Below are 25,097 nucleotides of genomic sequence, written 5' to 3' on the forward strand. Positions count from 1 at the left end.
TGTATTTCTTCTATTTATCTTGATCCCAACCTTATGTGATATTTCATGCATTCTGGTAAGCAAGTGTTGCAAGTCCTGTGGTGTTCTGCTAATAAGGACAGCGGCATCAGCATATTCTTCTTCACCCAAGGGGTTAACTACTGCACTGTAACTGTTCAGTGGCTACTTTCCTCTTGGTAAGGGTAGAAGAGACACTTTAGTTATGGTAAGCAGCTCTTCTAGGAGATGGACACCCCAAAATCAAACCATTGTTCTCTAGTCTTGGGTAGTGCCATAGCCTCTGTACCATGGTCTTATACTGCCTTGGATTAGAGTTCTCTTGCTTGAGGGTACACTCAGGCACACTTTTCTATCTAGTTTCTCTTCATTTTGTTTTGTTAAAGTTTTTATAGTTTAAATAGGAATATTTATTTTAATATTGTTACCATTCTTAAAGTATTTTATTTTCCCTTATTTCCTTTCCTCACTGGGCTATTTTCCCTGTTGGGGCCCCTGGGCTTATAGCATCCTGCTTTTCCAACTAGGGTTGTAGCTTAGCATTTAATAATAATAATAATAATAATAATACTTTATCTTGGCTAACTCCGTTACCAATCCAGTCCAATCCTTCTCCACCATCCCAACTGTTTTGTTCATTACAAAATTCATGAGGATAAACTGCATAGGTGACAACACATTCTCTTGGAGTACTCCGCTGTTCACTGGAAAATCATTTGATATGACTCCACTAACATTAACTTTGCACCTGCTCGGCTCATGAACAAACTTAATCAAATTTAAATATTTAAGGGGGCCGGCCGGATAATGCCGATTTTTAATGACACGACTTTGACATTCATACCACTTAATAAGGTGACTTAGGATATCTCCAAAATGCATAGGATTTTTGCCTCTGACCTTCGGTTTTGCGATGCTAGGGTGATTTATCCTGAAAATTAGTTTTTTTCAAATTCTACCTCATCCCTTGACAATCATTACTAAGATCTGGGATTACTGCCCTATATAGAACAGATATAGACCTCCAATATTATGAAGGGGTTTATTTTCTTTTTTCAAGTAATTTTTTGGCCAAATTTGATTTTTTTCACTCTGGTAAAAAAATAAACCCTAGAAATAAGGGAAAAATTATGAAAAAAATATGAAACAAAAATTGCAAAAAAGGGCGTAATTTCATAGTTTTATAATGTATATCTAAGTTATATACCAAATTTCAATGCAATGATATATCTTCAAAACTAAGGGAGACTATTGAATTTGAAAGTCAATACGTATAGTTTTGAGATACGGGTGTTCAAAGTTTTTCTTTATATTTTTACAATGACAATATTAATAAATCATGATTATTATGAATTTTATGTTCTTTTTTGGGGTATTAATAAAAGGAAAGTTATTTATCATAATTTAATAAAAAATGAAGATCCTTTTGCTCAATATCTTGCTTCTTTTGGCTCCTGTGAGGCAAGGAGGACGCTACTCTATCCACAGCAATCTCTCTCTCTCTCTCCCTCTGTCCTACCAATATTACCCTCTTCTGAACTCTTAATAGAGCAAATTATCTTCTTTCTTATTTTAGCAAGATGTTGAAATTGACTTTTCCTCTTTAAAATGATAGAATTCTTGCCGAAAAAGAGAAAAACAAACGTAAAAATGAGTCAATGTCAGAGGTCAAACTCAGGCATGTACTCTCTCGGAAGTTTGTGGTAGGAATGAAGGGGAAAACATCTTCTGCGGCTCATGGAATTTATACAAATGCCATTGATCACAATTTTTTTTTACATTACATTGTAATAATTATCAAAATTTACATTAACAGAAGAAATACTGCATTTTCTTGTAGGGAACAATGTTTATGGTTTGTTGAGTTACTTTTACGAATTACCCTTTAAATATTAAAGTAAGAGGAATTTTGACCAAATACTTCGTATACACATTCTCCATTGCCATACAAAGCTCAGTGAATTTTTCCAGGTTTTTGTGTTTTTCTTCATATACCCCCATATATATTCCGGCTGGACCCCTTAAGATGAGCTCCATAATGACGTAGGACTCACCAAAAAACTGGCTGGTGCCATCAAAAATGCCATCAAAAGTGGATTGCTATGTTCTACGCATTGTTGTACCACATGTCCTAAAATGTAAATTTGGTCAGTACAACTTCTACTTTTTCTAAATCCTGCTGGTTCATCTCTCAGCTCATCCTCAATCTTTCTCTCTAGTCTCTTTAGAATGAGCATACAGTACTGTACTATATATTTTCATGACCATTGATGTAAGTGTTGATGCCTTTGTAATTATTGCAATCCGTCAGATATCCTTTTTTTTCCATTTTCACCGACACTCCTAGCTCCAAATCATCAGGTTTTCCCTCTTCACGCCACACTCTACAAAATAACCTCTAAAGTATTCTGGGAGTCACTTAATTTTTGGCCAATATCATCTCAGCTGTTAATCCTTCGTATCCAGGGGCTTTTCATCTCTTCAGTTATTTAATGATAGCTTCAACTTCAAACACACTGAATTCATTCATGGGTACATCAAGGTCTTACCCAGCTTCAGGTATATCAATTAAATTATTCCCTTCATATCTCCTATTTAAGGGATTTTGACGAAGGAAAAATCTATTTCTGGGGAGAGACCTGTGACGCCCGGTGAAAAGGGGTCCTTCTAATACACTTTTCTGATAAAATCTTCCAATTATACCAGAGAAAGATAAAAGCATGGAATGCAGAGGTTACTACCCTCGCGCGTGCACCTTGTGGGTGTCGTGTATAAAGCAAAGGCGCGTGAAAGCCACTATTCACAGGCTGTCTTCCATTTAGTTAATTCCTTCGTCAAAGGGATGGGCCGATACAGAGGCACCAGCCAATCTACCAGAGCCACGCCACCCACATCCCGACGCGAGCGCCATCTGAACAACATCCTTCTGTATTGGACATGATGGCTTGGAAAGGAAAGGGTGGGATCGTGCAAAAGAATAGGGAAGGGTTTCACCGGGCGCCACAGGTCTCTCCCCAGAAATAGATTTTTCCTTCGTCAAAATCCCTTTTCTGGGTCGACCTGTGGCGGCCAGTGAAAATGTACCAGAGAATGCCTTTCAAGCCCAATAATAATTAGTAATGAGGGGAGAGAAAAAACACCATGTAAGGAGAACCATATATTATATTAAGGTAAGTAAGCATGAATCATAAACTAGTCATAGGACATAGTGAGCGTAAGGCTAAACAAACATGATAACAAGGAAACCTCCGAGTATCAGAGCACAACAAGCAATAAAACTGAAATGGCTAAGAATATCCCACCACTAAATTACGGTAAACACATTAAAAGTTACAATCATTTTAACCTAATATGTAATAAACTAGGGCTAACGAACCACCAAGGAAGCGGCGTCGTGGTGCGAGTGGCGGGTTGGAGGGAGAAGAAGAGAGATGGATGAAAGGAAGAACAAGAGATCACTGGGGAGAGATACAGCTCCCAGCTGCAACCGTTGGGTATTTAAGGGCCTGTAAGTTCTTTAGATAGTGGCGTTTGAAAACCATAGGAGATTTCCAACCCGTGTACTTTTTAAGGTCATCAAAATCCATATTTTGGAAATAATTGATGGAGGTAGCTACTGACCGGATATCATGAGCATGGGGAAATGATCCCGGATTGGCTTGTTTAATGAAGTAAAGGATCTGTTGCCTAATACCCTGTATGGAAATGGTACCTCCTTGCTCTCTGATAAACAAGGGGCCAGACGATCGGGTAGGAGTCCTAGCTAAAAAGGCCCTGAGAGTAGTGACTGGACATAGAGAAGTATCTTGGAGAAGAGGAATAATCTTCCAAGGGGACCACCTATTTTGGGGGTCTTCATTCTTAGCTAGGAACGCCCTGTCTGGAGAAAGAAGTACTTCACCTGAAGGGAGGAAATCTATGTTTTCTGAGTTTCGTGAGAGAGCTGCTAGTTCTGAGATTCTAGCACCCGAGGCCAAAGGTGTTAGAAATAAAGTCTTCCTAAGAAGAGTGATATAGGAGCAGGATTCGTTGTCCGTGTCGGAGGCAAGTTTGAGGACATCATTCAGACACCAAGAGACCTTTTGTGGGCGAACCGAAGGTCGAAGCCTAGCACATGCTTTTGGAATAGACGAGAAATAAGAATCCGCCAGGTTAATGTTAAACCCAACCAGGAAGACCTTCTTCAAAGCTGACTTAATGGTGGTTATAGTGCTAGCTGCTAGGCCTTTGTCAAATATGGACCTAAAGAAGGAGATGGCTAAATTAGGAGTCATAACAGAATGGTCTGAATTCTTTAAGAAATCTGCTAGTTTCTTAACTGCCGAATCGTAGAGTCCCTTTTGTCTGATTCTATAAAGAGGACATTATCCCGGTCGATGTTTGCATCCTTACGAGCCGCAAACTTCATGAAATCCACAAAGTTAGGGTTTTGGCTATCCTTGAGGAATCTGACACAGTCCGAGTTTGGACCACTTGGGTAAGTTTGGGGAATGGGATCCGGAAGGGACGGAGTTTCAACTCGAGGAGTTGAGGAAACCAACTGCTCTTTGGCCAGTGAGGTGCCACTAAAGCCACTGCCCCGTGGAGGGAGCGGAGTTTGTGTAAGACTTTCAGTAGAAGATTCACTGAAGGGAATAAGTAGATCTTCTTCCAATGGTTCCAATTCAGGGTTAATGCATCCATGGCATAAGCCTGAGGGTTCAGGTTCGGGGTCACATAACATGGGAGTTTGTGATTGAGTTGGGTCGCGAATAGATCTACCTGGAGACCTGGAACCAGCCTGAGTATCCACCGGAAGAAGTGTATGTCCAGGGATCATTCTGATTCCAGTGGTTTTGTCCTGGATAATGAGTCTGCTATCACATTCTGGACTCCTGCTAGGTGAATTGCTGACAGTAACCAGTCTTTGTCGGCTGCCAAGGCGGAGATAGTGACCAGGATCTGATTCAGGTTGGGTGACTTGGATCCCCCTCTGTTGAGGCAGTGGACTACTGCCGTGCTGTATGAGACTACTCTGATGTGGGTCGACCTCGGAGGAGAGATTCTCTTCAGGGTCAAGAACACCGCCATGGCTTCGAGAACATTGATATGGAACTGCATCATGGCGGGTGACCAAGAGCCCTGAAACATCTGATGTTGGGAGTAACCCCCCATCCACTCAGAGACGCGTCGGTATGAATTGTCACTTGTGGAGAGGGGAACTGTAGAGGAACCGATTTGGAGAGGTTCCTCGGTTCGGACCATGGTTGTACGGTAGTCTCATTTTTAAGACAGAGGGGATCTTCGAGATCTTGTCTCTTAAAGGCATTGTCGCTCTCTTTCTCCAAACTCGATTGATGTCTTTGAGTTTGGCTTTTAATAGGAGATCGGTCAGTGAGGCAAATTGGAGAAGGCCGAGGATTCGTTCTAAAGCTCTTTTGGACACCTGTTTGTGTTTGAGAAAGTTCCTGACCTTGGAAGCTATCTCCCTTACCTTCTTGGGAGGAAGGGAGAGCCTGTGCTTTGAAAGGTCTCAACGGATGCCTAACCATTCGAAGTGGCTTGATGGTTGTAGGCGAGACTTTCGGAGATTGACTTGGAAGCCCAGTTTGGCGAGAAAGTGGAATACCTTCGACGTAGCTCTGTTGCATTCCTGGTTCGACTGGGCCCAAATGAGCCAATCGTCCAGATAGGCGATGATCTGTATCCCTTGGTTTCTGAGTTGTTCGAGGACTGTCTCCCCCAGTTTCGTGAATATCCTGGGGGCAATGCTGAGACCGAAGGGCATGACTTTGAATGCAAAGGCTTTCTTGCCGAGACGGAAGCCTAGGTAAGGAGAGAAGTTTCGAGCTACTGGGACATGATAATAGACGTCGGTAAGATTGATAGAGGTGGTGACGGCCCCACGGGGATGTAAGGTCCGTACCTGAGAGATAGTCAGCATACGGAACTTGTCGCAAAGGATGTAAGAGTTTAGTTTCGACAAGTCCAGAACTACCCTCAACGTCGACGAGTCTTTCTTCGGGACTGTAAACAGGAGGCCTTGGAATTTCAGAGAATGATTGAATGAATGAATGATTTAAAGTTTTCAGGCATCCTGACATCTAAAGTCATTGACGCCGGTAACATTTAATTTATGTATACAAAAATAAAAAATGAAATAAAATTTTAATAGTATTCAATTAAAATCATAAAAGTTGAATGTCATGAAAGTTAAATATTTTTCAGAAGACCTGCTTCTGAAATAAATCTAAAACTGCCACTTGCATGGTAGGACACATCATTTCCAAGAATCTTGGTAAGGATGAACCTGCCACCCTCACCTCGAGCCTCAAACAAATATCTATTCCGCAAGTTGTTATAATTGGGGCATTCGGTCAACAAAAGCCTTACTGTTAGAGGTACTAAACAGTCATCACAATACGGTTGGTGTTGGCCCTTCAGCAGAAACTCGTGTGTCAACCGAGTGTGACCAATACAGAGGCGACTAAGAGACGTCTCCCATTTTCGGGGCATCATATTATACCTCCAAAGAGATATGTCATTTGTTATCTCTCGTATTTTATTGCCATCTTGACTATCCCATTGCTGTTACCATTTATTGCAAACCAATTTCTTGATGTCAGGTAAGAAATCATTACAGGGAATGGGATACCTTCTTGGCAGCAACTCGGATGCAGCCTCCTTAGCCAGTGAATCTGCCTTCTCATTCCCAGACACACCTACATGTGCTGGAACCCAACAAGATTGAACTGTTATACCTCTCCGTCCAATAATGAAAAGCCATTCTAAAATCTTTAAAACTAGAGGGTTATTAGAATTAAAAACTTCCATAGCTTGAAGGCCACTCCTTGCATCACTAAAAATTGTAAAATTACCCTCCTTCTCCAACGCTATTTTCTCAATAGCGGTTAATATGCCATACAGTTCGGCAGTAAATATGGAAGCGGTCAGAGGAAGTGCACCTCTACAATTAAAACCATTACTATGTACTCCAAATCCAACGCCAGCATCAGATTTGGAGCCATCAGTATAGATAAAAGTTGATCCACTATGTTCTTTAACATGTTCATTAAAAAGAGACCTGGCTTCTAGGTCTGACATATTCTTCTTATCTCCAATAAAATATTTACAAAAAGATATCTCTGGTAACTTCCATGGATGCGTTGATGATACCTTGAATGGAAGTACCTTATTTCTAATTATATCCAGACTATTTAATAATCGTTTCACCCGAAAGCCATAGGGTTGAGGAGATTTTGGGTGCAACTCAAAGTATGATGCGTGTCTTACAAGGCTTGCAGTCTGAAAGGCTAGAGTTAGGGAGTCTTTGCAATCTAAACCAATACCGAAGAATGGAAGACATTCGGTAAAGGTCTAGAGGTAACTCTCCAGCATCAACAAGGAGACTTGGGATAGGCAAGGTTTTAAAAGCTCCAGTAGACAATCTAATACCTGCATGATGTAACGAGTCTAATATTTTTAACCGGCTTGGGGTGGCTGAAGAATAAACCTCGCAACCATAACTAATTTTGGAAAAAATCAAGGCCTTGTATAATATTAAAATAGTATTGCGGTCTGCCCCCCATGATGTATGGGACAATACTTTTAAGATATTCAGAGCTTCAACACATTTAGCTTTTAATGCTTTTAAGTGAGAAACCCATGTAAGCCTACAATCAAATATCAAACCTAAAAATTTACCTTCTCTTGCACATGGTATCCGTTGACCTTTAATGTATATATCCGGGTCTGGATGTACTCCCCGGATACGACAAAAATGGACAATGGTAGTTTTACTTGTCGAGAACTTAAATCCATTCATGTCAGCCCACTGGATAATTTTATCAATAGAGAGTTGGATTTTTCTCTCAACCATTGCCATTCTAGTGCCAGCAAATGATATTGAGAGATCATCCACAAATAATGTTGAGAGCACATCCTGGGGAATGGCTGAGGATATCCCATTAATTGCTAGTCCAAAAAGGGTTACACTCAGCACAATACCCTGAGGAACTCCTTCCTGGCACTTACTCTCTGATAGAGTTTCCCCCACTCTCACTTGAAAAACTCTACGTGAAAGAAATGCCTGAATAAATAGTGGCAGCTCTCCTCTCAATCCCAATTCATGAATGGTTTTAAGAATACCATATCTCCATGTGGTATCATATGCCTTTTCAAGGTAAAAAAATACTATGCCTTTTCAAGGTCAAAAAATACTATAACATGGTGCTGTTTGGAAGCAAAGGCTTCACAAATAGAAGACTCTAGTCGTATCAACACATCAGTCGTTGAGTGCATTTTTCGGAATCCACATTGAATCGGTGATAAAATACCTTTCTTTTCAAGGTACCACATCAGCCTTGCATTGACCATCTTCTCCATGATTTTACATAAACAAGATGTCAATGCAATAGGACGATAGTTTGCTGCTAAAAACTTGTCTTTACCGGGTTTTAAAGAGGCTAAAATAATGGCTAGTTCCCAAACACTTGGGTAACTATGATCATGCCATATTCTATTAATAATACTTGAAATAAATAGCTTTGTATTAAAATGTACATGTTTAATCCTTGCATATGGAATTCCATCGGGTCCAGGGGCTGTATCATTGCAATGAGCAAGTGCGGAATCAAATTCTCTTTCAGTGAAAGGAGAATTATACGACTCTTCCCTTCTTGTTGTAAAATTTAAAATTTTCTTTTCTTCAGTGCTCCTATACTGGTGACCAGGGGCTCCTTCACACTTGCTGGATACATTTGAAAAATTATTAGCGAGGGCATTGCTAACATCATTTGCTTCGGTTACATACTGGCCATTCACCTTCAACACTGGTGGTGGGTTGGGGGTGAATTTGCCAGCTATCTTTTTTACTTTCCCCCACACAGAAGATGGTGGTGTTCTACTGTTAATGGAGGAAACAAAAGACATCCATGACTGGCGCCTTGCTTCTTTCATGGCACGACGGAACTGTGCTCTACATTTCTTGTATATAATTAAATTCTCATCAGTTCTGCGTCTACGCAATCGTGTTAGAGATGATCTTGTGGCTCTGTGGAGGGCAGTTAGTTCTGAAGACCACCACGGGACTGGTCGTCGTTTGAATAACCCTGTTGTTTTGGGAATTGAATTGACTCCTGCTGTATGGAGAGTTCCATTCAGTAAGTCTATGGCATCATTGATATTTTCAACTTGTCCTGCATCCCCCTCAATTTCGCTTAGCTCACGAAATTTATCCCAGTCCGCCTTGTCAAGATTCCATCGTGGCAATCCCTGTAAAGGTGGACCATTGTTGGTGTTTATAATGATTGGTGCATGATCACTAGTATGCCATTCATCTAATGTTCTCCAATCGAAGTCAAGAAGGCAATCAGAGCTTACGATTGATAGGTTAATACATGACAAGGTACCTGTCTGGACATGAAAGTGTGTGGGCTCTCCTGTATTAAGGAGTCCCACACCTTCATTTTCCACAATTGATGATACGATATTTCCCCTCGTGTTTGCTAAAACATCACCCCACATAGGATGTCTACCATTCAAATCTCCAAGTAAAAGAAAAGGTTGAGGGAGTTGTTGAATCACCTCCACTAAGTTATCATACAAAATGTTATCATTTGGAGGCAAGTACAGAGAACAAATTGTATATTTTCGCCCTATGTCAATCTGTACAACCACTGCCTGCAGAGGTGTACGAATAGACAGAGAAACTTGGGGAACATCTCGACGAACGTATATGAGACTTCCGCCATGGCTCCCCACTTGGTGATCATATGGTGTCCTATAACTAATATATTCGCGAGGACAGGGGGTATTATGATCTAGTTTGCTCTCCTGTAGGCAAATAATTATGGGGGAATGCTCATGAACAAGGAGCTTAAGTTCTTCATATTTGGCCCTTAAACCCTGACAATTCCATTGCAAAATGGAGGAAAAAACTATTGTTTATGAATTTGGTAGACCCCTTGGATGGAGTCTTCCCATTAGCAGTTTTTGATCTAACACTATTTTTAGGTGGTTTTATTAAAGAGGGTCTTGATAGATTGGGTTTAGCATTTATGATATTCTTTTTGTCTTTTTGATCTGATTGTTGAGGAGGTTGGTGGACCTCCACTTGAATTTCCGATTTATTTAAATTGACTTCCAGATCAGAAATATCAACAGACAAATCATCATATTTATTTGACGTCGTAATTTTGATATTTCTTATGGAAGGGGGCGAGAGAGATGGAGGTCTCTCTCTTTTCTGATTAGTAGGTTTTGAGCTACCAGGTTTTTGCACCTTCCCCAATACAGGTGCACCTGGTAACTTGGTGTCAGGTGGCATCTCCATCAAATCAGGCAAGGACATGGCCTGGGAGGGGTTAGTACTATTGTTGGTAATGGGGGACAAAGGCTGTACAGAAATGGGCAATGACCCATTTTTAATACGCTGTGGCAGAGCCTCAGAAGGCAATATGATTACCTTGTCATGCAATACTTTATTATCAGAGGTTGTATTTCTTTTCTTAGGATTACTGGCAGTGCTAGGTGGGGTTGCTGTCTCCTGTGGTAAATTTACCTTTGATTTTAAAGCCTTTGCATCGCTGGTTGATTTATTCAACAGTCTTTTTGCATGTCCCACACTTATGTGTTCTAAACTTGATTTGTTTAGGGCAGCTTCTTCCAACTTATACAGTTCGCATCTCCTATCAGTTGATTTATGATTCAAATTGCAATCTGAACACCTGGCCTCAAGTGTACATTCTCCATGATAAGTTTTGGAGCAAATACCACACATTTTTCCATTTTTGCAAACTTTGGATGGGTGTCCAAATTTAAAACAATTGAAACATTGCAGGGGCTTTTGTTTGAAAGGCCGAACTTTAATCCTTTCATTTTCAATAAAAATATGGAAAGGTACATCAGCATCCTGGAAAGTAAGTATAATCATTGAAATTCCAGGAACCTTATGCACTTTCCATACATTTAATGGACACATAGAAAGTATCTCCTCCTCTGTAAATTCGTACAGGTCCTTATTAAAGACCACTCCCCTTCCATAACTAAAATTTAGATGAGGTTTCATTTCCAATGTAATTTCATCACTGCCTGTCTGTAAGTTAGACAGTATTGCAGACTGAGTCGAAGATTTGGCATGGATGAGATAACTATACTTCCCAAAACGAGATATATCTCCAGGTGCTATGGTTCCTACTTTTTTTTGGATAAACTTACATATCTTAAAATAATTTCCTATTATCCCTTTAGGTTCAGCTAAGAGCCACATTGGTGGTTTGGGTTTTCTCTGTGAAGGCATGGGTACATTTCTATCTTTTTCAAACCAATCAGCAGGTTTGTAAACATCCAATTCCTTTGGGACCTTATCGCAAAGAGCTCCCATGATGTTCAATTCGTTAATTTTGATACTACCAATATTACTTATGGCATTAAACGCTTCATCATGACTTTCAAAAGATATCCAAGAGTCCCATTTTTCATCTCCAAGTCTCATCCTTATTTCCTTTATCAATTCATAGCACTCAAATGCTCTATATATATCATCATAATTTGTCTCTAATGGGATTTGGGAAACGTGAAGGAATCGTAGTTTCCCTGTGTTACCCAAATTGCTAGATTTTTTAACATCAGTAGAGTGGTCCTTTTTAGTTCGAAGGTCGTCAACAGAATTTTCCTTAATTACAGTAGCAGAAGTCGTCAACAGTGCCGGGGGGGGGGGGGGGGGGGGGGAGTCAGCAAATCCAGGGGATGGGGAGTCAGCATTTGAAGGGTCCATATTTAAGGGTGGGATTTTCATGTTTTTTGTTGTTGTTTTGTTGGGGTACCTGCTTGAGAATTATAAGAAAGTATCATACGTTGGAAAGGAAATTTGTATTCTCCACTATCGGCACAATGAGAGTATACTTCCCAGATGGACCACTCCATACCCTACCCGAAGGATAGCATCAAAACAGATATAGAGGCACAGGTGTAAGCTAAACCCGCCTGTTAGGACTGAGACCAAGGTAATATGGAATCATCCTCCCCATATCTGTAATGATGGGCTTCCGGCCAAAAGCCAAGAGTCCCACCTCAAGGATTGGATCCCCCTGGATTCCAATGACCCAACCCTTGAGAGTAGTTCTGCCAAAAAGGTCCAAACCATCTTTGGGATGGCTGAGATCATCCAATACTCTCATATATAGCTTTGAATGCGAATACCTCCCAACCGTGATCCCTTCTCCCATTCATCTAAGCAGGCAGTAATAACGAATGTGGAAATATCCACACCATTTAAATAAAATAGAAAAAAAAATAGATAAATAAATAAATGAACAAATAAAATAAATAAATATATATATATATATATATATATATATATATATATATATATATATATATATATATATATATATATATATATGCATACATCTACATATATATATATATATATATATATATATATATATATATATATATATATATATATATATATATATATATATATATATATATATATATATATATATATATATATATATATATATAAGTAAGAAAGATAATAATCATAGAGATAGGACAGCAAGATGAAAGAAAGTTGATAAAATTAGGAGAAGGTCGAAGTAATATTAAGCAGAAGAAAAAGATGAAAGAGAGAAATTTAGATTCGAACTGGGGGAGCAATTTCCCGAAGTTCGAGAGCCCTCTTGCCCGTCACCAAGATTCAGCACGGGAATGAAATGCCGTGCTGAAGCTCAATGACTTCATCAAGGCATTCTCTCATTAAGAGGGGAATTTCAGAGATCGAACCCATTTGATCGCTTTCTTCTTGAGTAACTCTGTGGTGTACTCTTCCAGGATGGGAGTGGGTCTCTGGAAGAAGGTCACTGGTGGAGGAGGGGATCCCTGTGACCATTTCCAACCCAAGCCCCTGGATATTATGCTGTGAGCCCATGGACTGAAGGTCCAATGGTCTCAGAAGTGATAAAGTCTCCCTCCTACCGGCATCACATCATTGGGAGGGAGTGAACCTAGGTCCCCTCCCTCCATGGGCACCCCTTGCTTTAGGTCCGCCGCGTTGGCGGAACTGTCCTCTACCTCTGAAGCTTCCTCTCTGGTGTCCACGAAAGGAACCAGAGGATTCGTAGGCAGGGTTGTATGCAGGAGAGGACATCCAAGAGGGGTTGGGCTGTGTACCAGGGGGAGCAGTGAGGTAGACTACTTGCTGAGGAGGAGCCGGTTGTTGAGAAGTCGAGGCAGCGGAAGACTGTGGCGACGAGTTACCCCGGACCGTCTTGTAAGGAATAAACCTCTGCTTCTTCTTGAAGAACGTCTGTTTCTGGGATTCGATCCTCCTTTTGGCTGAGAGACCCCACCTTACTTGCAAATTTTGGTTTGCCCTCGCCGCGTCCTGAAGAACCTTATCAACTTCGTTCTGAGGGAAGAGGTTCTTACCCCAGCAGGAGGACGCTATCAGCCTGTTCGGTTCATGTCTGATGGAGGCCTCAGACAGAAAGAACTTCCTGCAACTAACTCGAGCCGACCAGACGTCATGGAGGTCTATTTGGTAGGACAGCAGCTGGTTCTTTGTGGCGACTCTGAACAGCGTTTCCTCTGGGTAAACCGATGCTAGGGACTCCATGGAGGTGATGGAGTGGAGGGACCTAGCTAGTCTATTACGGGTCTCGAACTCAGTTTTGAGAAGACTCTCTAGTAATCTGGGGAGCTTCTCAGAGAAAAGAGTAGAGGCACAGTCTGGGTCTAGCTTCCCCACTGTGAAGGTAGAAGACGCGTCATCCCAGGTTGCAGAGGTACCCAGAATAAGCAATGAGGTGGGGTCCGTCTCCTTGAGGGCCGGCATGGAAGAGCCTTCCTTGATGGCCTGTACAGTCAGCTCTGTGATTTTGTCTATGAGTGGCAAAGAGATGGAGGCCGCTGTCGTAAAAATAGTGTAGGCACCTTTGCGTGGGGTGAGCTTGGAGTTAATACACCCCCACTCTGATAGAGTTCTGGCCCAGATAGCCTGTGCCTGCTCTTTCGGAAATATCACTGTTTCCTTCGGTACCTTGTCCATACGGACCAATGCATGTTCCTTTAAACGTACGAAGCCATTGAATGGGAATTCTAGCTCCGGGGGGTAGAACTCCAGGTCCTCTAGAGGGCGGGTGCCTATGCCCTCCAGAGTTAGAGAACCATCTAAGAATGAGGCATGCAAGGCAAACCGCCAAGGATTGTTTTTATCGAAGGGAGGTAGCTTCGATGCGTCTGGGGCGGAAGGAGGAGGAAGCAGAGTTCCGGAGCGGATCAGAGTAGCCACCATATCCTTAATCTCTGTCATCGCCCCAGACTGATGTTGAATTTGTTCTCTGATGATATCTCTGACCAGTTCGATGGGGAAGATATCGCCCCAGGGTACCTGAAAGCCACCCGTTGGTGGTGCCTTGGATTTGGTAGACTTAGACTTCTTAGGAGTCGTGGTTTTACGAGGAGCAATATGAATATCAGGAGCTGTCGAGGGTCCGGGGACCGGTGACGTTGATACTGGCAAAGCTGAAGACTTACTTACAAGAGCGAAGTGGCTTCACCTTGGGTCGTACGGGGACAGAGGGATCCCGAGGAGAAACCTTAGGGTTATCAAAACCTAGAAAGGAAGAGGTAGAAGAGGAAGTAGGAGAGAAAAGGGTTTCCACCAACTCGGCACCACTTACCTGCTCGTCCCTGGGTTCTACGTCTATATCTAGATCTGCCACGTCCAGCGGTACGAGGGGTTCGTCCTCTGCGGAAATGGTTGCTCTGACTTCTTCAATTAAGGGGGCAGCAACTTCAGGAGAGACTGCTGCCGTAGTCGAGCCTGGGAAGAGACGGGAGGCCATGTCTCCATCGAGGAGATAGGGTGCGCCAAACGGGGCATTTCTGCCGAAGCCCGACACCCAAGGACGAAGAGTAGCCCTTGCTGACCGAAGAGAGTCATCATCGGCCTGAAAGATTTGTAGTGATTAGTGATGCAGGAGGGGGATTGCTCTCCAAAATATACCGTGTATGTCATATTAATGGCTAAATTAGTGTCTGCCAAAGAGAAATAAGGAACAAAAGGAAAACCCACTTACATCATCGTTCAGTAGTATTGAGGACAACTCATAACAGAGCGAGCACAAATCCGGGAACCAGACCATATACTGGGCCTGTCCCGGTTCCCGGATAAAGGGGATGGCGCAGTGTGCATGGGACCGACAGAGGTCATGGCCAACGGGGTCGTTGAACGAGGCAGGGCATCCTTGGGCAGTACAACGGACCTTCTGTAAAAGAAAGGAGACATGAGTCTTGGTGTTCCTTGAAACTCTGGTAAGGGGTTAAAAACCCTATTAACAGAACTTAGTTAAAAGCAATATTGGTGCTTAAGGGAATTCAATGAGAGCCGGGGCTCTATAATAAAACAATTAAATATAAAAGCACCAGCAATGGTAATGGGGCTGTATCATCTTAAAAGTGATAATAATGACATAAAAATAAATAATCTAAAGCAATCTGCCAAACTCTGAGGGTCGGGGAAGCAGTGACAGCTCGTAAAATAAATATAAAACACAATCCGTAGCTAAAGGCAAGGCTAATATAAGTGTGAAGTGTATGGGCGATCTCCAGTGAAGCCGGAGGGCGATGAAAGGTCCTGAATAATTCAATTGTGGATAATAATTCAGTTGTGAAATTTATAAAACACAAGCCGTAGCTAAAGGCTAAGGCTAAGATAATAGTAAAGCGTATTGACGATCTCCGGTGAAGCCGGAGGTCAATGAAAGGTCCCGAATAATTATATTGTGAATAATAACGGAATTGTAATAACAATGGATATTGTGTGGATATGGCCGCGGCCTGAGACCATAGTAAGGGCCACCGGAGGGTCGTATCTAAACAATATGAATCCCGTCCCAGAGGGTTGTAAGTAAACAATATTATATATATATATATATATATATAACAATAGTTCTGAAGTCATTGAGAATCCCTCATGGCGGAGTAGAACTCAAGGCGGAGTGGAAAAATGTTCAGAACTGCTTCCAAGCCGTAACGGGGAGAGGACGGAACTCGGACCTAATAAATAACGCTAACTATTGAAAAGTAACCAAAACTAAATAACTCGTAAGTTATCATACACCCGTAGGGGGAGAGGTGAGGGAGGGAGAACCCGTTGAACGCACAAAACGGAAAACGGGAAATCCGCTCACCCACCTGAGATAAGAAAGATAACGAGAGAAAGGGGTAACTCGTGAATGCGAACAGAAAACGGGAACCCCAATCTCTCGCTCCCTTGGTCACAAAATCAGGACTTAATATGCACACAACACTATTATAAACGTATAAAAATAAAATTGTAACATCAAGAAAAGACTACGAACAAAGAATAGCGACTGCTAAAACCTAAATTAAAGGGAAAAGTCGACTGACGAATGCCCCGGTGTGGCGGGTACTAAACTATAATAAAGCTAGAACGCTAATCTTGTTCGCAGACTGGACTTGCTAGCAAAAAGTACCAAGGGAAATAACGATAATAATAATGATGGTTCAAAAGGTATAAGGCCAGGGACTTAACCAAGAACCTAAGTGACAGAGTACCAAACGGGCAAGACTAAGATGAACTCCCCAAGACAAGGGAACAAACAATGGCCGCCGCGGACGGGCCTAAACGGAAAAGATAAAACAGACTATACTGGATATAAGACAAAAGCCCGGTACTACAAAAAGCTGTCAAAACAAACTATGGTACTTAACATTGGAATGGGTGAAGATGGAGCTTCGGACATGACAAAATAAATCCACAAGTGTGAAAAACACGCCGAGAGCACAACAAATTACACACAATTTTAGCAGTCCAAAAAGAAGGATGTTGTTCAGATGGCGCTTGCGTCGGGGTGTGGGTGGTGTGGCTCTGGTAGATTGGCTGGTGCCTCTGTATCGGCCCATCCTTTTGACGAAGGAATTAACTAAATGGAAGACAGCCTGTGAATAGTGGCTTTCACGCGCCTTTGCTTTATACACGACACCCACAAGGTGCTCGCGCGAGGGTAGTAACCTTTGCATTCTATGCTTTTATCTTTCTCTGGTATAATTGGAAGATTTTATCAGAAAAGTGTATTAGAAGGACCCCTTTTCACCAGCCGCCACAGGTCAACCCAGAAATGACCTCATTAAAGTTGTTCCATCTAATGATGCCTTCTTCATCTTCTGTTGTTGTAACATATCTCTCTCTCTCTCTCTCTCTCTCTCTCTCTCTCTCTCTCTCTCTCTCTCTCTCTCTCTCTCTCTCTCTCTCTCTCTCTTTTTTTTTTAATGGGTATATGCTTCTTCTTTGCCCCAGTAGAGATTTCATTAATATTCTGTAAGCAATTCTTACACCATAGCCACTCCGTGAATTTATAGTTTTGTCAGCCTCATATGCTTTCTTGTCTAAATATTCTCACCAGTCATTCCTGACTTTTCTTTTGACTTCACTATCAATACTGGAATACTTAGCAAGCTCGATCTTGTAATTTTCATCACTTCCTCAAAAACTTTCAACAAACAATTTCTGTCTTTGTCTCCTTTTTATAGTATCCCATATATCATTTAATATCCATGGTTTTCTCCTTGTAACTGCACATCCCAAAACTTCACTATCAACTGACTGATATATGTTCTTAATATCACACCATTCTTCATTAATAATGTGCTCTTCGTCTCTTAAAGTCTCTAAGACTACAAATCGATTCCTACATTCAATTGCAAAGGTTTCTCGGTACTCATCTTCTAGTAGCTTAGTAGTGTCAAACCTAGGTATTCTATCTACATGTCTGTTGGGTGCTTTTAGTTTTAATTTTAGTGTGGCAATGAGGAGCTGGTGGTAACATAGCTCTCAAAATTTCCTTTGTCATTTGAAAGTTTTACCTTTATTCTATTATTTTTTTTCCATAAGGTTTTAAAAGGTTGCACAATATTTCATAATTCACATTGCAGGAAATACTTACAAAATATAAAACTCCCATACTGCATTTTCATTTTTACCATCAGGCCATTTAGCCCCTATGGGTTCTGCAGAAGAAGGAACAAAAGGCTTCAAGACAAAGAAGTATTGCTGGAGGAATCCTTTTTATTGCTGAGGTCGTCCACAAAATTTTCCTTGTCTAAACAAGCAGAGGTTGTCAACTTTGTTTGGGTTTCACCATTTGATCCAGGGGTCCACAGAAAATTAAGTTTACTCATTATTTTCACTGGGGAGGGGAGAGGAAATAATAATAAAGCAATAAAACAAATGGAAAAAATAAGTTTAGGGGAAAGAAAATATTAGACTCTAAAATCCTAATGAAGACACTACTAACCTTTCATGGATTTAATTTCTCTACCAATGAAACCTGCAAGAAGCAACCTCCAAATGTTTACTCTCTACCCTCCCCTGAAGGAATGGTACTACTGTACTATGATTAGAGTGGCTCAAGTGTATGCCGAACCTGCTTGATGGGACTGAAAGCATTTCAAGAATACAATCATCCCCACTTTAATCATAGTGGCAGGCAAACCGGGCAGAATGTCAAGAAACCTATCTCTATGAAATCGGCCCAACCCTGCAATCTGCAGGTCAAATTTCTGCATGAGAACAGTTCCGCGTGCCAGTATGGAAATAATGACACTTATATTTTCCAAACACTATCGGGTAGTTGGCAGCTCCCACAATTGGTTTCAGACCTCCTTTCCCATCACGAGGCTTCAGCATGGAAACAATATACCATGATGAAAGCCAAATGACTTCATCAAGGCATTCTCTCATTAAGAGGGGTATTATAATAATAGTACTGTACATTACATATATTATATTAATATACACTACAGTATCAGCAAGTGTTATGTTAGATATAAACAACGGTCTTTTGTTGTTACTGTATTTATAAATGTTGCGATGACTCCCGTAGTGTGTACCATAGTGTTCTGGGTACCGTAGTCTTATCCTGTATGTAGCACACGTGTGTTCATGTGATGTACTGTACACTTAATAAAATACATTACAGAATTTCATTAACAAAATATTTATACTGTGATACAAACTATGCTTATATCGAGATAAAAACCAAGTAAAAACAATGTCAGGCAGTACAGTGGGATATTTAGTGTGTCAGTCGATAGTGCAAAGATAATGGATAATCATTTGTTAGGTTAGGAGTTAGACCACCCTAGGGGAGCAAGTATTCGCAGATTCTCACATTTCACTAAAGTCTCTGTTACTTAACTCTAAAAAATAAGAAGGGCTAACTGTAATTTACTAACCAGTCACCATTGTTCAACTACAACACTTTCATGATTAAAATAATATCAATCACTTACTTGAAGTCTACTGAATGTTTCAGGGTATTTTTGTGCAGCTTCAAACTGAGACATTCCGTCAGGGATCTTATCCAACAGCTGAGTACGTTCAGCAATTTTTGGGTCTATTGATTCAAGAAAGGCATTTTCAACTGAAAGGAAAGCTTCTCTGAAAACTTCCTTCACTTCTTCTTCAGTAGTTTTCCCAGTAAGCTGTTCAAAACTCAGCTCAGCTGGCATTCTCTGTAAAGCAATATCTATCCTTAATTGTAACTTAGGAACAAGGTTAACCAAATGTTGTATGCAACATCTCCGCAAAGTATTTTGAATGATCAAATATTATATGTTATAACAAAGTAAAATTATACATATCATTGATTTATTGATTTCTGGTAACACAACATCAATGGCCACTGAAACTCAATAACTTAGTAAAACATCTGCGACATTAGTCATTCAAAAATCCATTTGTTAAAACTGCGTGCCCAATTCACGTGTTCACCTGATTTAAAATTATCACTATTCAGAGCTTACTGTACTGCTCTTTATTCTGCAAAACTATAGTGTCATTTTACAGAATACAGTATGAAGAGGCTTAAAGTGTCTTATTATGATGCAATGCATATGTCACTTAAAATTACCTAGATTTTCTAGTGCTAGCCAAATGTTTGCTGAAATGTGTGTGCCTGCCTGTCAAGACTGTAATTAGGAATCTTAATTTTAAGGTTATTGGGAAAACTGAAGACAGAAAATTCTATTATAAAAGTAATGATTAATCCTACCATTAGCAGTAAATGATTCACATCCCTAATGTGGAGACACTTTCATAAGTTTATATACTGTATATGAAAAAGGGTAATTCACCAACAATTGCAGTAGTCATAGATATATTTTCTAGTAATAGTAGGCACATTAGATTAATTTTTCATTCTAAAATTGTATAAATGAGTTAAACTGCAAATACATATCTAGGTAGTAGGTTGGCCAGGGCACCAGCTGCCCATTGACATACTATCACTAGAGAGTTAAGGGGTCCTTTGATTGGCCAGACAGTACTACATTGGATCCTTCTCTCTGAATACATTCTTTTCCTTTGCCTACACACACACCAAATAGCCTGGCCTATTCTTTACAGATTCCCCTCTGTCCTCATACACCTGACAACATTGAGATTACCAAAACATTCTTCTTCACTCAAGAGGTTAACTACGGCACTGTAATTGTTCAGTGGCTACTTTCCCCTTGGTAAGGTTAGAAGACTCTTTAGCAATGGTAAGCAGCTCTTCTAGAAGGACACTGCGAAATAAAACCATTGTTCTCTAGGTTTGGGTAGTGCCATAACCTCTGACCATGGTCTTCCACTGTCTTGGGTTGAAGTTCTCTTGCTTGAGGGTACACTCAGACACACTATTCTGTCTAATTTCTCTTACTCTTTTTTTATTGAAGTTTTTATAGTTTATATAGGAAATAATTATTTTCGTGTTACTGTTCTTAAAATATTTGATTTTTCCTTGTTTCCTATCCTAACTGGGCTATTTTCCCTGTTGGGGCCTCTGGGCTTATAGCATTCTGCATTTCCAACACGGTTGTAACTTAGCAAGTAATAATAATAATAATAATAATAATAATAATAATAATAATAATAATAATATATCTATGGACCATTGCATATGAAGTAAAGGTTAACTTTAATTTAATTGAATTAATGTGCAAATATCTCTCTTCCAAAATGATGATGGAACATCATCATCACCATCATTATTATCATTAAAGGGGGAGTTTAACCAGTCCAATGGATTATTACTACTATTACTTATACTATTACTATTATTATTATTACTACTACTACTATTATTATTATTATTATTATTATTATTATTATTATCATTATATATATATTTCTGGGTCGACCTGTGGCAGCCGGTGAAAAGGGTCCTTCTTATACACTTTTCTGATATAAATCTTCCAAATATACCAGAGAAAGATAAAAGCATGGAATGCAGAGGTTACTACCCTCGCGCGAGCACCTTGTGAGTGTCGTGTATAAAGCATGGGCGCGTGAAAACCACTATTCACAGGCTGTCTTCCATTTAGCTAATTCCTTCGTCAACGTGATGGGCCGATACAGAGGCACCAGCTACGCTACCAGAACCACGCCACCGACGCCCCAACGCGAGCGCCATCTGAACAACATCATTCTGCTTTAAACTTGCTAGCGTGTTCTTAGATTTTTGTGCTCTTGGTGTTTTCACGTTGCGTGGATTAATTTCGTCATGACCGAAGCTCCAACTTCACCCATTCCAATCTTTAGTACCATAGTTTGTTTTGACAGCTTTTTGTAGTACCGGGCAGTTGTCCTCTTCCCAGTGTAGTGTTGTTTTTATTTTGACCGGCTCGGTCTTCCGCGGTGTAGGCAGCCATTGTTGTTTTGATTTGTCTCGCTGGAAATTCATGTTAGTCTTGCCCATTTGGTAATCTGTCAGTTAGGTTCTTGGTTAAGTCACTGGCCTTACGCCTTTTTGAACTATTATTATTATTATTTCCTATGGTACTTTTTTGCTAGCAAGTCCAGTCTCGAACAAGAATTGCGTTCTGGCTTTATTATAGTTTAGTACCTGCCCTTAGAGGCGTTCGTCAGTGGACTATATCCTTTTAAATTTTGTTGTAGCAGACGTTATTCTTCGTTCGTAGTCTTCTATTTGATGTTACAATTTATTGTTATATTTATATCATGTTATAGTGTGCTTAATTTAGTTCTTTATAGTGTAACCACGAGAGCGAGAGCATGGAGTTCTCGTTTTCTGTCGCCAGTCACGAGTTACCCTTTCTCTCGTTTTCTTTCTTACCTCGAGTATGAGAGGCGGATTTCCCGTTTTCCGTTTTATACGATCACGGGTTCTCCTTCCCCCCTCTCCCTCTACGGGTATTTGATATCTTATGATTTATTTTATTTTGTGGTTACTTTTAATATAGCTAGCGTTATTAATGGGTCCTGTTCCGGTGTTAGTCATTGTTTTGGGCCATCCTTAAGATACCCCCTGTTCCCCTCGTAGTTCCGTCCTCTCCCCGTTACGACTTGGGAGTAGGATCTGAACATTCATCCACTCCGCCTTGAGTTCTACTCCGCCATGAGGGATACTCAATGAGTTTGGAACTATAGTTATATATTGTTTAGATTACAACCCTCAGGAAGGGCCTTATCCCTCCCGGTGGCTCCTTGCCCCCAGTCTCCGGCCACAGCCATATCCACTCATAATATTCATTATATTCATTATTAATCACAACTGGATTATTCAGGATCTTTCACCGGACCTCCGGCTTCACCGGAGATCACCATTACGCTTCGCAATAATGTTAGCCTTAGCCGTTAGCTTCTGCTTGTGTTTTATAAGTTATTTGTTACGGGCCTGTCACTGGTTCCCCGACACTGTTGGAGGTTCTGCAGATTACATTAGTTTATTATTCTTATTTTAATAATATTTATAGTGATACAGACCCGTTTCGAGTGCTCCGGCACACTCCAGTGCAGAAAACATTTTAGATTTAAAATATTTTAATATGGAGCTACGGCTCTCAGTCACTGAACTACCCAATGCACACATACTTCATTCTATCTAGGCTCTGTTAGTTGATCTTAATCCCTTACCAGAGTCTCAAGGAACACCCAGACTTATGGCTCCTTTCTTTTACAGAAGGTCCGCTGTGCTGCTCAGGGCTGCCCCGCCTCTTTCAACGACCCCGTTGGACACGACCTCTGTCGTTCGCATGCGCATTGCGCTATCTCCTTTATTCGAGAGCCGGGACAAGCCCCGTATATGGTCTGGTTTCCGGAATCGTGCACACACTGTTACGAGTTGTCCTCCATACTCCTGAACGATGATGTAAGTCGGTTTTTGTTTTGTTCCTGTTTATCTTTTGGAGATGAATTAATTTGTGCCTTAATTATATATACATGGTATAATTTGGAAAACGGTCCTTCTCCTTCATTACTAATCCCCTCAACTCTTTCAGGCCGATGATGAATCTCTTCGGTCAGCAAGGGCTGCTCTTCGTCCTTGGGTGTCAGGCTTTGGCAGGAATTCTCCGTCTGGCGCACCCTATCTCCACGATGGAGACAAGGCCTCCCGTCTCTTCCCAGGCTCTACAACTGCAGCAGTCACTCTGGAAGTGGCTGCCCCTTTAATTGAAGAGGTCAGAGCGACCATTTCCACAGAAGATGACCCCCTTTTACCAGTAGACGTGGCAGATCTGGATCTAGACGTCGAGCCCATGGACGAGCAGGTAAGTGGTGCTGAGTTGGTGGAAACCTTTTTATCTCCTACTCCCTCTTCTACCTCTTCCTTTCTCGGCTTTGATAAGCCTACGACTTCTCCTCAGGATCCCTCCGTCCCCGTACGACCCAAGGTGAAGCCACTACGTACTTATAAGTCTTCAGCTTTGCCAATATCGACGTCACCGGTCCCGGGACCCTCGACTGCTCCTGATGTTCCTATTGCTTCCCATAAAACCGTGACTTCCAAGAAGTCGAAGTCCGTCAAGTCCAAGGCTTCGTCGGCGGGTAGCTCTCAGGTACCCTCCTTCCCCGTCGAACTAATCAGGGATATAGTCAAGGAGCAAATTCAGAAACACTCTGGGGCTATGACGGAGCTAAAAGATATGGTGGCTAATCTGATTCGCTCCGGAACTCAGATTCCTCCGCCTTCAGCCCCAGACGCATCGAAGTTACCTCCCTTCGATAAAAACAACCCTTGGAGGTTTGCCTTGCATGCTCCATACTTAGATGGTTCCCTAACTCTAGAGGGCATAGGCACCCGCCCTTTAGAGGACCTAGAATTCTACCCCCAGGGGCTAGAATTCCCCTTCAATGGCTTCGCCCGCCTAAAGGAGCATGCCTAGGTCCGAATGGACAAAGTACCGAAGGAAACGGTGATATTTCCAAAAGAGCAGGCCCAAGCTATCTGGGCCAGAACCCTATCAGAGTGGGGGTGTAATAACTCCAAGCTCACCCCACACAAAGGTGCCTTCACTATTTTTACGACGGCATCGTCCATTACTTTACCGCTCATAGACAAAGTCACAGAGCTGACAATACAGGCCGTCAAGGAAGGCTCTACCATGCCGGCTCTCAAAGAAACGGACCCCACTTCATAGCTCATTCCGAGTACCTCTGCCACCTGGGACGACGCGTCTTCTACCTTCACGGTGGGGAAGCTAGACCCAGACTGCGCCTCTACTCTTTTTCCTGAGAAGCTCCCCAGATTACTAGAGAGTCTTCTCAAGACCGAGTTCGAGGCACGTAATAGGTTGGCTAGGTCCCTCCACTCCATTACCTCCATAGAGTCCCTAGCCTCTGTTTACCCAACAGAAACCTTGTTCAGGGTTTTCACGAAGAACCTGCTTCTGTCCTACCAAGTGGGCCTCCAAGACTTCTGGTCAGCTCGGGTTAGCTGCAGGAAATTCGTTCTGTCTGAGGCTTCTATCAGACATGAACCGAACAGGCTGACAGCGTCCTCCTGCTGGGGTAAGAACCTATTCCCTAAGACCGAAGTGGATTAAGTTCTTCAGGACGCTGCGAGGGCAAACCAAAATTTGCAAGTAAGGTGGAGCCTCTCGACCAAAAGGAAGATCGAATTCCACAAACAGACGTTCTTCAAGAAGAAGCAAAGATTTATTCCTTACAAGACGAACCGGGGTCACTACCACCAATCGTCAGTTCCCCACACGTCAACACAGACTTCCTCTGCTTTAACTTCTCAGCAACCGGCTCCCCTTCAACAGGTAGTCTACCTCACTGCTCCCCCAGGTACACAGCCCAACCC

The 25,097-nt window shown here is 41.5% G+C and overlaps 1 protein-coding gene across 5 annotated transcripts in view; it reads right to left on the reverse strand.

The window, feature by feature from the left end:
• Positions 1-25,097, reverse strand: part of LOC137620760 (TGF-beta-activated kinase 1 and MAP3K7-binding protein 1-like) — an 827,205-nt gene that overhangs the window by 587,160 nt on the left and 214,948 nt on the right. For all 5 annotated transcript variants that reach the window (XM_068351167.1, XM_068351165.1, XM_068351166.1 and 2 more), the window contains one exon: positions 19,300-19,521. In XM_068351167.1, the coding sequence (XP_068207268.1) occupies positions 19,300-19,521 (222 nt within the window). The remainder of the gene's footprint in view (positions 1-19,299; positions 19,522-25,097) is intronic.

Source organism: Palaemon carinicauda, chromosome 27, assembly GCF_036898095.1.
Source record: "Palaemon carinicauda isolate YSFRI2023 chromosome 27, ASM3689809v2, whole genome shotgun sequence".
Classification (NCBI taxonomy): Eukaryota; Metazoa; Arthropoda; class Malacostraca; order Decapoda; family Palaemonidae; genus Palaemon; species Palaemon carinicauda.